This window comes from Lynx rufus, unplaced genomic scaffold (assembly GCF_022079265.1).
Source record: "Lynx rufus isolate CCGP_SWC_20201006 ecotype Redwood Valley unplaced genomic scaffold, mLynRuf1.p SCAF_12, whole genome shotgun sequence".
In the NCBI taxonomy this organism is placed as follows: Eukaryota; Metazoa; Chordata; class Mammalia; order Carnivora; family Felidae; genus Lynx; species Lynx rufus.
This window is the reverse complement of record NW_025814826.1, coordinates 1,793,310-1,807,363: the sequence shown is the minus strand read 5'-3', so window position 1 is coordinate 1,807,363 and position 14,054 is coordinate 1,793,310. Positions and strand designations below refer to the sequence as shown.

The 14,054-nt window shown below is 37.4% G+C and overlaps 1 protein-coding gene across 1 annotated transcript in view; it reads right to left on the bottom strand.

The window, feature by feature from the left end:
* Positions 1–6,022: 6,022 nt before the first annotated feature.
* Positions 6,023–14,054, bottom strand: part of LOC124507937 (ankyrin repeat domain-containing protein 26-like) — a 337,690-nt gene continuing 329,658 nt past the window's right edge. The window contains exons 34-35 of the mRNA XM_047074396.1: positions 7,710–7,755; positions 6,023–6,339 (exon numbers count right to left, since the gene is read on the bottom strand). Of these exons, the coding sequence (XP_046930352.1) occupies positions 6,320–6,339; positions 7,710–7,755 (66 nt within the window). The 3' untranslated portion in view covers positions 6,023–6,319. The remainder of the gene's footprint in view (positions 6,340–7,709; positions 7,756–14,054) is intronic.

Below are 14,054 nucleotides of genomic sequence, written 5' to 3'. Positions count from 1 at the left end.
TTATTGTTTTTATTTCTGCTGTGTTGGTTGTGATCTCTCCTCTTTCATTCTTGATTTTACTTATTTCGGTCCTTTCCTTTTTTCTTCTTTGACCAGACTGGCTAGTGGTTTATCAATTTTGTTAATTCTTTCAAGGCACCAGATTCTGGCTTGATTGATCTGTTCTACTGGTATGTTTGTGGGTTGGTTGGTTTGTTTGTTTGTTTGTTTGTTTGTTTCGATAGCATTAATTTCTGCTGTAATCTTTATTATTTCCTGTCTTCTGCTGGTTTGGGTTTCATTTGCTGTTCTTTTTCCAGCTCCTTAAGGCGTAAGGTTAGGTTGTGTATCTGAGATCTTTCTTCCTTCTTTAGGAAGGCCTGGATTGCTATATATTTTCCTCTTATAACCGACTTTGTTGTGTCCCAGTGGTTTTGGGTTGTGGTGTTATCCCTTTCATTGACATCCATATATTTTTCCATTTCCTCTTTAACTGCTTGGTTGGCCCATTCATTCTTTAGTAGGATGTTCTTCATTCTCCAAGTATGTGTTACCTTTCCCAATATTTTCTTGTGGTTGATTTCGAGTTTCATAGTGTTGTGGTCTGAAAATATGCACGGTATGATCTCAATCTTTTTGTACTTACTTAGGGCTGATTTATGTCCCAGTATATGGTCTATTCTGGAGAACGTTCCATGTGCACTGGAGAAGAAAGTATATTCTGCTGGTTTAGGATGTAATGTTCTGAATATATCTGTTAAGTCCATCTGGTCCAGTGTGTCATTCAAAGCCATTGTTCCCTTCTTGTTTTTTTTTTCTTTTGATTAGATGATCTGTCCATTGCTGTGAGTGGGGTGTTGAAGTCTCCTACGATTATGGTATTACTATCGATGACTTTCTTTATGTTTGTGATTAATGATTTACATATTTGGGTGCTGTCACATTTGGCGCATAAATATTTACAATTGTTAGGTCTTCTTGGTGGATAGACACCTTCATTATGACATAATGCCCTTCTGCATCCCTTGATGCAGTCTTTATTTTAAAGTCTAGATTGTCTGAGATAAGTATGGCTATTCTACCTTTCTTTGGTTGACCATTAGCATGATAGATGGTTCTCCATCCCCTTATTTTCAATCTGAAGGTGTCTTTAGGTCTAAACTGGGTCTCCTGTAAACAGCATATAGATGGACCTTGTTTTCTTATCCATTCTGTTACCCTATGCCTTTTGATTGGAGCATTGAGGCCACTGACATTTAGAGTGAGTACTGAAAGATATGAATTTATTGCCATCATGATGCTTGTACACTTGGGGTTTCTGGTGGTGTTCTCTGCTTTCTAATCTTCGTTGCTTTTGGTATATATATATATATGTATGTATATATATATGTTTTCAACTTTTCTTCCCTCAGAAAGTCCCCCTTAAAATTTCTTGCAGGGCTGGTGTAGTGGTCACAAATTCCTTTAATTTTTGTTTGTCTGGGAAACTTTTTCTCTCTCCTATTTTGAGTGACAGCCTTGCTGGATAAAGAATTCTTGGCTGCATTTATTTTTTTATATTATTTATTTAATGTTTATTTTTTTTTTGACAGAGAGAGAGAGACAGAGACGGTGAGACAGAGCATGAGCAGAGGAGGGACAGAGAGAGAGGGAGACACTGAATCTGAAGCAGGCTACAGGCTCTGAGCTGTCAGCACAGAGCCCGATATGGGGCTCAAACTCACATACCGCAATATCATGACGAGAGCCGAAATCGGACGCCTAACCGACTGAGCCACCCAGGCGCCCCTGCATATTTTTCTGATTCAGCACACTGAATATATCCTGCCACTGCTTTTGGCCTGCCAAGTTTCTGTGGATAGGTCTGCTGCAAACCTGATCTCTCTTCCCTTTTAGGTCAGGGAACTTTTTTTTTTTTTCCCTTGCTGCTTTCATGATTCTCTCCTTGCCTGAGTATTTTGTGAATTTGACTATGATATGCATTGTTGATGGTCGGTTTTTGCTGAATCTAATGGGGGGTCCTCTGTGCTTCCTGCATTTTGATGTCTGTGTCTTTCCCCAGGTTTCGTAAATGTTTTCTGCTATGATTTGCTCACATAACCCTAATACACCTATATCTCTCTCTTCCACTTCTGGGCCCCTATGATTCTGCTGTTGTTCCTTTTTAATGAGGCACTGGTTTCTCTAATGCTTAAATCGTGCTCTTTTGCCTTAATCTCCCTCTTTTTTTTCTGCTCCGTTATTCTCTATGAGTTTGTCCTCTATATCACGGATTCTCTGTTCTGCCTTGTCCATCCTTGCCGCCACTGCATCCATCCGTGATTGCAGCTCAGTTATAGTATCTTTAATTTCATTCTGGCTATTTTTTCCTTCTTTTATCTCTGCAGAAAGGGATTCTAATCTATTTTCGACCCCAGCTAATATTCTTATTATCGTGATTTTAAATTCTGGTTCAGACATCTTGCTTGTATCTGTGTTGGTTAAATCCCTGGCTGTCGTTTCTTCATGCTCTTTCTTTTGGGGTAAATTTCTGCTGAATTCTGTGGTTCAGGTTGTGCAGATTGTTGTGTTACTCCTCCGATCAGTGTTCTAGGTGTGTAGGATGGTTTTGTGTTGGCCTGGCTGTATTTCATGGATAAGAGACACACACAAAACTTCCATGCTCTTCCGCCATCTTGGCCTCACCCCCCATTCACAAATATTTTAAAAACGTATCTCAGGGTGCCTGGGTAGCTCAGTCGGTTAAGCATCTAACTTAGGCTCAGGTCATGATCTCACAGTATGTGTGTTTAAGCAGCATGTGGGGTTCTCATTGGGCTCGCCACTGTCAGCGCAGAGTTTGCTTCAGATCCTGTCTCCCTCTCTCTCTGCCCCTCCCCTGCTGGCTTGCTTGGTCTCTCTCAAAAATAAACAGTTAAAAAAATTATCTCAATAGATGTGAAATAAACATCTTTTCACATTCAATATTCATTCATGACAGAACTTAGAAAACTAGTATTATAAGGGAACTTCCTTAATATACTTGTAGCAGAAAGACCCTAAGTGACCCCATACTATCTGCCCTTGAGTATTGTCACCTTTTCTTTATAATTATTTTCTCTTAAGATCTGTGACTTGACTCTAGCTTTTAGAATATGGCAAATGTAAAGGAATGTTGCAGACATAATTCAGTTAATTCAGAGTCAATCAAAAGAGGATCATGCTAGGCAAACCTGATCTAATGTGAATACACTTCAAGGAGGCCTGAGCCTTCTCTGAAGGGACATTCTCCTTGCTGGCCTCCTAAACTAAGCGGCCGTATTGAGGAACCAACGTGGCCAAGAACAAGGAACAGCCTTGCTCTAGGCTGAATATTTGTGTCCCCACTCACCCAAATTCATGTGTTAACTCTTAATGTTCAACGTGATAGTATTCAGAAGTGGGGGATGTGGGAAATGATGAAGTCACGAAGGTGGAGCCCTCATGGATGGGATTAGTGCCCTTATAAAGGAGGGCTGTGAGAGCTCCCTTGGCCCTGCGCCAAGCAGGAAGACCAGCGTCCATGAACCAGGAAGCAGGACGTCGCTGTACACTAAATCTGCCAGTGCCTTCATTTTGGACTTCCCAGCCTCCAGAAGGGTGAAAAATAAAACTTACTTTTTATTAGCCTATGGTATTTTGTTCGAGCAGCCCAAAAGGACTAAGACAAGTGTCTGGGAACGCTTAGGACCTAAGCCTCCAACTAGCCGACAATTAGCAAAGAGCTGTGGAAATGAGTCCAGTCATACAGTCACAAGGAAATTCTCTTAAAAACAAACTCAATGGGCTTGGAAGCATATTCTTCCCCTTTGAAGCGCCCAAATGGGGAAGCACAGTCTAGCGGACACCTTGGTTACAGCCTTGTGAGAACCTGAACAAAGGACTCAGCTAAGCCATTGCTTAGCTTCTGACCCATAAAAATGTGAGATAAATGCGTGGGGCTTTAAGACACTGTGTTGATGGTGATCTGTTGTAAACGGCAAGAGCAAACTAAGAGACTAATAAAAGACGTACACTTTTAAAAACCCCACTATCTACATAGTTACAGAAAACTACTTTTACATGTTGCAATTTCAAGAAGACATGAACGCTCACTATCCTCACATTTACTCAACGTCATTCTTGTAGTAGGAAAGAAAAAAAAATGAAAGCTCTAGGAATTGGAAAAAAATGCCACTATTTATAGATTATATGTCACTGCATGTACCAAATCCAAAAGAATCTGCAGACAAAACACTCGAGTAAGAAACAATATATTGTGGGGAATAAGCTTAGATAATTAAAAGACTAGTTCTTTGGAAAAATCAGTATAAGAAATTTCTTTCCTTACAAACTGTTGGCCGATTCGATGCAATTCCAATGAGAAACGGCTTTGGAGAGCTTGCCAAGTTGATTATAAAGGACCTGTAGAGCCCTTCCTTCCTTTCCTCTTTATCATCCCCAACATTTTAGTTCCCAGTCCTAGAAACAGAGGCATGGAGTTGTGGGGGTCCAGAGTGAGGTGTTGGAGCTTAGAATGGGGAAGGCATTACGTGTAGGACAGTCACCCTGCACAGTGTTGGAGCTCAAGTGAGAGCATCCCTGAAAGGTGAATGGTATAGAATAATGAAGTATCACAGACTGAACAGGGTAGGGAGGCATCTGCACAGGGGAAGAATAGCCCAGCATGGGTTTTCAGAACCTGCAGGGGGGCAAATCATCTGCAGAAGAGGTGGCCTGGCACAGGGTGTCTGAGAAAGGAGATATTTACATGTCTCAAAGTACTTCCCCATAAAATCCTAAATAATTGGAAAGTGGAAAGTTAACATTCCAGGCGAGAAACCTGGCAGATACTACCTCCGGTGGCCAACATTAACATCACCAGTATGGGGACAATTCAAAATTGTAGGTCACATGATAGGATGCAAAGAGTAGGTTGTAGTGATACTCTTGTGAAACATGTATGGTCTGAATTTTACCATAAGGAAACCTAAGAAAAATCCACATTGAAAGACATTCCACATTACTGGAATTTACTCATCAAAAGGTTAAAAGTCATGAAAGTCAAGGAAAGACAAAGGAAGTGTTCTAGAGTGAAAGAGACTAAGACATACAACTGAATTCAATACATGGCTCTGAACAGGACCTTCCTTGGTATAACGTATACTACAGATAAGTGACCAAACTTAAAAAGAATTATGAGGAATAAATGATAGAATTATACTGAACATTTGAACAAAACAGTTTTAATGGGTGCACTGACTACACACAGATTTTTTTTTCAGTACTGGAAATGTATTTTCTTTCATAATTTTCTTCATGGTATTTTTTTCTGTAGCTTACTTTATTTTAAGAATAGAGTATGATACATATACAAAAGATTATTGGTAGTAGTAGTGGTCAAGTCTTTGGTGGTCAAAAGTTGTTCATGGCTTTTTGACTGTGGGGGGCAGGGTCAGAGCCCTTAACCCCATTGTTTAAGAGTCGAGTGTATTAGAGTTAATGTTCTTATTGTGACGGTTGTATGGTAGTTATGTGGAATGTACTGACTTGTAGGATTTAAATGCTACAGGAATCAGGCATCCCATTAGCAATTTACTTGCAAGTGGCTCTGGGGCAGGGGGGGGGGGTTCTTTTTTTTTTCTAATTTTTCTTTTCTCTAACTTTGTTTCTAAAAAGCATTTCAAAAATAAATAAATAAATAAATAAATAAATAGAAACGGTGAAAAGCCTTAGGCAAATCTTATTTCTCCATGTGGAAAGAGCTACGAATCAGTGTTTACAATTAAAATTATAGATAGGTTCTATGGCACTATAAAAAAATTGTAGTATGTATAAACATTGGCAATAGCCATAGCAGGAATACATCAAAATAATGTCTAAATCTTTAGGCCCACATATAGTCATAAAAATTGGAAAATACAAAAAGCCATCCATGAACACTACTGAAGTGTTAATGACAACTTGGTTGTTTGGGTGCTGTTCAAACGGCTGGTAGTGGAGCAGTCTGATGGTGCTAAAACCCTCTAGTGCTGGTTTCCACGTACAAAATGTGCTTAAAAGTTAATGAGATGCCAAGAAACATAGTTTAAAATATTATAAAGATTTTCATTACACACATATGATACAAAAACATTTTCCTTTAATCAAGACTTTACCATATGTGTGTTCAATTGGGAAACAATGAAAATGTTTGGTAAGCATCCAGTAAATTTTTTCTATTTATTTTTCAAATCATATAATTTTTGTTCAAAATCTGTACATCTTCTCGTGACGCTTTCCATACTGGATCTTGATTTAGAATTGAATCATCCGTAGATACTAAAGGAGTTCTACAGGATCCTCATTCAAATTCGGTAGCAGCTGAAAAGGAAAAGAAAGAATTATCTTCTTTCTCCAAAATAATTTTCACTACAACTGATTAAAAAAAAAAAAGAAGAAAAGAAAAAGAAAAGGAAAAGAAAAAAAGAAAGTTGGGGCCTTTATGAGTGTTAAGAAAAATGAAAAATACCTACGTACAACTGCAATATGAAACCCAAGGTTAGTATTAAATATATTTTGCTCAGGGTTGCACACTGAACTAATTGCTATTGTGGATAAATATCAGAGTTTCTGGTTTTTTCATTACAAGGTGAAATTACAAGATGAGGACACAGTCCACCCTGAACAATCATAAACTATAAACGGAAAAATCAAACAGGCATTTCCAGAGCCAAGTATACAGATGTAAGTGACAGGTATAAAACACAGCACTACTGGAACATACGGAAGGGACATCCCAGTTTTGTGTCAATATTGTCTGCTCTTTGGTGAAGGTGATATGTCAGCTGATACCTGAAGGACAAGGAAAAAGTATGCTAGGGAGAGGGAAGAAGCACATACAAAGAGCTAGAAGTGAGGAAGAACACTTGTGCAATTGTGAGTAGTTTAGTTTGACAAGGTGCTAGAGCAAAGCAGCAGAGTAGGGCAAAGAGTGAGAGACAAGGCTGAATGATCTGGCAAGAAGCAAACTGATTTGGGTGTTTTCATTCCATGCTAAGGAATTTGAAGTTTTACCCAAGGGCAAAAGCAATGACAAAATCAATGAGTGATGATTGAAACCCGTTACCTGTCAATGGCAGCTATATGACCTCTAATTACTTAACCAAGCATTACTAGGATGACTTTGGCATTTTGGGTCTTCTATCACTAGCAGAAACGACAATTTGATAAAGCACACCTTTTCTGAGACTTGTGCAGGTTGACAGTTCCATAGGGATGGCACCAGTGAAGGAAGATTGTCGCCAGAAATAATAACAGATATAGACTTAGGGAGATTGAAAACACTTCTTTAACGTTTATTTATTTTTGAGAGAGAGGCAAACCACAAGCGGGCAGGGGCACAGAGAGAGGGAGACACAGAATCTGAAGCAGGCTCCAGGCTCCGAGCTTTCAGCACAGAGCCCTCTGTGGGGCCTGAACCCACCTGAGCTGAAATCAGTCGCCCAACCGACTGAACCACCTGCTTGCCCCTAGACTTGTGGGAGATTTTAAAAGAGCTATGACACATGAGGACTAAATGAGGAAGAAGTGTGTTCTTCATTATGCTCGTGCTTTTACATTTTTTATTAGATATGTACAAAAAATGTGAATGTAGTATCTATTCTCCAAACAACGGAAAGGGATGCCATTTACTATTTATAGTTTATTTCAGAAATCAATGATATCTACCTTCATACATTTTGGCAACATACCTTCTTCTAGTTCTCTGGTTATTCTTTCCTCCAACTCCTGCCGCGTCTGAAATAAGCCAAATATTATTTAGAATGTGTAAGGTAAACAAAAGACATGGTAGGGATTATATATAGCTTAGGACATGTGGTCTTGAACTAATACTTGTAGAGATTAAACCAAAGTTAGGGATTGCTTAAACAGAAAAACTCTCACATGAATAAAATAAATTCCTACCTATTTTATTTTAGTTTTAGATAACGGAGAACAGATACATACATACACGCACACACACATACACATACACACACACACGTATATATGTATACATATATACGTGTGTGTGTGTGTATACGTATATATAATATGTGTATGTTATATATATAATGTATTATGTGTATTATATTAATATATATAATATGTGTACATTATATATATATATAATGCTATTTATGTGAGTCTGATAAAAAGCACAATTAATATTGATCTATTGAATATGTATAATCTCTGAAACGTGATGTTGGATCTTACTGGGACAAAAAAGTTTAAACAAGAATCATATTGTATACTGAATTATTACTTGGAAGTGATTAGAAATACTGCCATTTATGAAAGTTTAATCAGTTTTTTACCTTAATGAATTGTTCCTTAAAATGGGCTTTCCATTTTTTCACTTGTAGAAAACCAAAATTTGAAGGAATGCTTTTTGCTGTTAATTTTTCAGGACTGACTCTTAAATACATATAAAATGAAGAAAGTGGGACTGTCTTACTGTCATGTGGAAATTCTACTGACAAAAATTGAGTAAAAATGTTTTGCTATCTGTATTATGACTAAAACACTTATTTCCTTTCATATGCACACAAAGATTTCAGAAAATCGCTTTGAAGAAAGGAAAAATAGGGGGTTACAACAGTTTCCAAACTTAGCTTCTGATTTATAACTTTCTCCATTAGCGATAAGGAAAACAACATACAATTTTCAATTGTAACTTTGTTTCCTTTCTCCAAATTAGGACCAAGTTTTGAAACACTTGACTTATTAAAGTTATGGTTATCCACTTATGAAATGTGTACGAATATTTCCAACTACAGGTGACCCATGAATAACACAGGGGTGGGGTACAGTCAAAAACCTGTATATAATTTTTCATCCCCCCAAAACTTAATTACTAATAGCCTACTGTTGACCGGAAGCCTGACCGGTAAAATAAACAGTCGATTCATACATGTTTTGTACAGTAGAATAAGCTAGGGCGAAAAATGACATTGAGAAAAATGGAAGGAAGAGGAAATACACTTACAGTACTGTACAGTATCCAAAAATAATCCATGTGTAAGTAAAGTAGACCCACACAGTTCAAAACCATGTTGGTCAAAGGTCAACTGTATATTACAACTGTTCCTGTCTAGAATGTACTTATTTACATCTTTCTTAGACAAGGTAGCCTCTCCCTGAATGCCCCAAACGGGCTCCAAAATAGTGTACAGAACATAATCAACACTGTGGTGATAAGGATTCCAATGTCTTTACAAACTTAGGTGTGAGGACAAATGTTTTGGCTGACATGCTTCCCAATATTTTCAGAGACTGTTTTCCCTAATACCTTTTTTTAATTGAAGTATAGTTGGCATACAATGTTACACTAGTTTTTCAGTATACAAATTCAGATTGGACCATGGTATACACTATGCTATGCTTGCTACCGTACGTGTAGTTACCCTCTGTCACCATACAACATTAATACAATATTATTGACGATATTCCAAATGCTGTATTCTTCATTCCTGTGACTTATTTACTTTATAACTGGAATTTGTACCTCTTACTCCCCTTCATCTATTTTGCCCATACCTCTCTACCCACCGCCCCTCTAGCAACCACCAATTTGTGCTCTGTAGTTATGATTCTGTTTGTGCACTTGTTTTGTTTTTTTTTATATTCCACATGTAAGTGAAATCAGATGGTATTTATTTGTCTTTCTGCGATTTATTTCCCCTCGCATAATACCCTCTACGTCTATCAATGTTGTCACAAATGGCAAGATCTCATTCTTTTTGATAGCTGAGCTATATTTCATTGTATACATATTACACATTGTCTTTATCCATTCATCTCTCCATGGACACTTAGGTTGCTCCCCTATTTTGGTTATCGCAAACAATCTTTCCATAAACATAGGGATGCATACAACTTTTCAAATTAGTGTTTTCATTTTCTTTGGGTAAATACGCAGTAGTGGAATTAATGAATATCTATTTTTAAGTTTTTGAGGAACCATAACACTTTTTTGACAATAGCATTATATTCAGGCCTTATAAAATGAATGGGGCAACATGACTATACCAGACTTATAAAACTAATAACTCAATACCAGGTGATGGGGGAAGGCTTTATTCAAACAATATTATATTACCATTAATAAATACGATATAAAATATAAACCACGTTTTTTATATGACATGACTTAAGGAGCTACCAAGGTAATGTTGCATCTTTTCCCCAAAAGCTCTTTTCCTAAATATTTACCTCTGTGACCTTTATGTTTATATCTAGGTAAAAACTGTGTTTCGATGGTGAAAATAGCTTTCCAGTCCATGAATAAGAACACATGTGTACTCTTGTGTATACCTTTCCATTGATCCGAAATATAAGAGGGTGAGAAAATTATACACAGAAAAACTATATATCAGCAAATTTTAATTCAAAGAACATTTTTAAAGGATTTTTAATTAGAAGGATTTTCTCATTAACTGTTAACATACAATTATGGCCCATAGAAATCTAAGGTTCGGTTGGGGACACTGCAGGATTGAGGGACAAGGAAGTCACAGCCGTAGTCTCCATCTCTCCTTTAGTTAGACAGCTCTATTTCTCTCTGTTTTACACAATACAGTTTAATGCAAAAAAAAAAAAAACTACGTTCTATTGTTTGAAAAAAAATTATTTTGAAGATATAAAAGTCACTAATTTAGTCAAAATCCCGAATTTTGCGTAATAGACAAAAAGGTCTCAGAGAGAGTGTACTTTGCCTGAGGTCATGAAACCAACTAGATGCAGACCAGGAATACACTTGTGGTCTTACCAAGCCTACAGTTCTATGCCAGTTACTTCCTCATAGTCAGGAAAGATACGTGTATTTTAAGTATAACTCAGAGAAAATGAATACATAAAACTTTGCCATGTGGCTCAGTAATACTTAGGTATGAGGCACACAATAGTAGCTCTCTAACTAAATTACAAATTTTAAAGTCATGAATGAAAATAAAGGAACAGAAATTATGTTAACTCCTTTTAGTAGCCGTCAATTTTTAAGCACAACTTTTTAAATTTTTAAAAAAATTTTTTTAACGTTTATTTATTTTTGAGACAGAGAGAGACAGAGCATGAACGGGGGAGGGTCAGATAGAGGGAGACACAGAATCTGAAACAGGCTCCAGGCTCTGAGCTGTCAGCACCGAGCCCGATGCGGGGCTCAAACTCAAGGACTGCGAGATCATGACCTGAGCTGAAGTCGGCCGCTTAACCGACTGAGCCACCCAGACACCCCAAGCACAACTTTTTTTTTTTTTTAATTTTTTTTTCAACGTTTATTTATTTTTTGGGACAGAGAGAGACAGAGCATGAACGGGGGAGGGGCAGAGAGAGAGGGAGACACAGAATCGGAAACAGGCCCCAGGCTCCGAGCCATCAGCCCAGAGCCCGACGCGGGGCTCGAACTCACGGACCGCGAGATCGTGACCTGGCTGAAGTCGGACGCTTAACCGACTGCGCCACCCAGGCGCCCCCCCAAGCACAACTTTTTTAAACCACAGGACAGAGAACTTGAAAGAGAAAATCTTTAGGTGAAGCAAGCAAGCTGAAACTGAGGAAATTCTTCCTGAAAGCATTATTTATTCCTTCCAAAGAAAATTTGTTTTATCAAAATCGATCAACAAATGAGTGAACCCATGGTGTGGTTATTTATAGCAAAATTTAAAACCCAACACAGATTTCTCCTTCCCTTCTAGCATGCTTCTGTCTAACCTCTCATCATTCGTTGGTATGTACAAAAGACACAATTCACTTTATTTATAATTTAAATCCAGTCGGAAATTATAGGTGAACCTTCACTTCTCACATGTGGACTTATCTCTGTCTCCCTCCCGACGGGAAGGGAGACTCACCTAACGGGTGAATTTGGGAGACGGAGCTAAGCAGTGCTTATGTGTTTCTGGATCTCCTCTTTGAAAAGATGTGCCTGCCCACAGTAACATGAATTTGGGTCTGCTCTCAGCTCTGTGGTAAGCACCCGGCCCCCGGGGTGGGGGTCAAGCATTTGTTTCCTCAATTTACAACTGTGTGGGGAAGTGCCCGATTTGGGAGGAAGCCCAAAGTGGCTAACATAACCTAAATCGTATCCTCCAATTTGTTAGTGTTTATTAGTAATAAAGCTACTAAGTTTCTCTCCATCTCCCTGTCTCCTGTGTTCTGAATTTAGAAAGAGAAGAGCAGGGTTACTTGCCGCCTACCCAGTGTCACCTGTCACAGCTCCACCAAGAAAAATGACTAGACGACACTTACAGAAACATTCTCTTCTTCCTTGACTTCATAATTAACGTACATTGTTCAAAAGCATCGCTCACTCGAAAGAGAGAAAAAGTTGAAAGGAACCGTTTTAAGAACAAACATAGAAAGTCAGACAAACCGAGGACACAGAGGAATACATTCCAAATGAAAGAACATGACAAAACCTAAGAAAAAAAACTAAGTGAAACAGAGATAAGTAATGTACCTCATAAAGAGTTCAAGGTAACGGTCAGAAAGATGCTCAGTGAACTCGGGAGAAGAATGAATGGATCCAGTGATAACATCAGAAAGAGATAGAAAATATAAAAAAGAACCAATCAGAGCTGAAGGATACAATAACAGAAATGACAAATACACTAGAGGGAATCAACAGCAGATAAGAAGATGCAGAAGAACAGATCAACAATTTGCAAGACAGGGTAGTAGAAATCATCCAAGCCGAAAAACAAAAAGAAAAAAGAATTTTAAAAATGAGGCTAGGTTAAGGGACCTGTGGGACAACATTCAGTGTAATAATACTTGCATTCAAGGGGATCCAGAAAAAGAAAAGACAAAGGGGCAAAGAACTCATTTGAAGAAATAAAAGCTTCATTTTAAAAATTCAAATATTTGCTTGATTTAGCTATTTATAAAATGCTCTACAATCACTCATCAAGATATTTTATAAAAATAGAAACAAAGGTGGTATAAGTCAAAAAAAAAAAAGGAAAAAGAAAAAAGAGTGCCATAAATAAGAAAGCAATTAAAGATGTATTCTCGTGTAAGAAACTAGCAACACTTTTAACTTAAAAGAGAAATTAACCTTTTTAGTGTTACAAGTTGATTTAATTCATAAAAAGGACTTACCATGGATTCTTTTTTTTTTTCTTTTTTTTTAGAGTAGCCTCCATGCTTAGCGTAGAGCCCAATGCAGGACTTGAACTCATGACCCTGAGATCAAAACCTGAGCTGAGATCAAGAGTTAGACGCTGAACCGACTGAGCCACCCAGGCACCCCTCTGGATTCTTTTAAATAGTAAACATTCATATGTCGTTAAGTGTTTGGAGGATGATCATTCACTGACATACAGGGGTGGACAAACTGGATTATAGCAAAACTTTCAAGTGTTAATGAACCACTGCCAACTGAAAATAAGTCCAAGCATCTAAGTGTACCTGTGGTTACCAGGCAATAACATTTACTTTCCAAAATCAAATTTAAATGAAAGCTTTTCAAGAAATTTAACATGGGTAAGTTTAGTTATATTTACTGAATACAGTTAATGCTAGGTGTCTCTTGTGGCACACCTGGGTGGCTCAGTTGTTTTTAGTGTCCAAATCTTGATTTTGACTCAGGTCATGATCTCATGGTTTTGAGACCGAGCCCCACATTCGGCTCTGTGCTGAGCACGAAACCTGCTTGGGATTCTCTTTCTCCCTCTCCTTTTGCCCCTCCCCTGCATGCACTCACTCATTCTCTCACTAAAATAAAATAAAAATAAGTATCTCTTAGAAATGAGAGATCAAGGGACTAATATATATATAATATATATTATATATTAATATTATATAACTAATATTAATATTATATTAAATATTAAATATTATATTATAATGTATTATATTATATTTTATTATATTAAAATTATATTAATATTATATAAATATAATATTATATATTATATATATATATATATATATATATATATATAAAATTTACCTCCGTTCTTTCTTAGCACATATAATGCTGACTTTTATCTCGTATGTGTTAGTTACTTAAACAACTCAGAATTTTGCCAAATTAAAAGCAACAACATCAG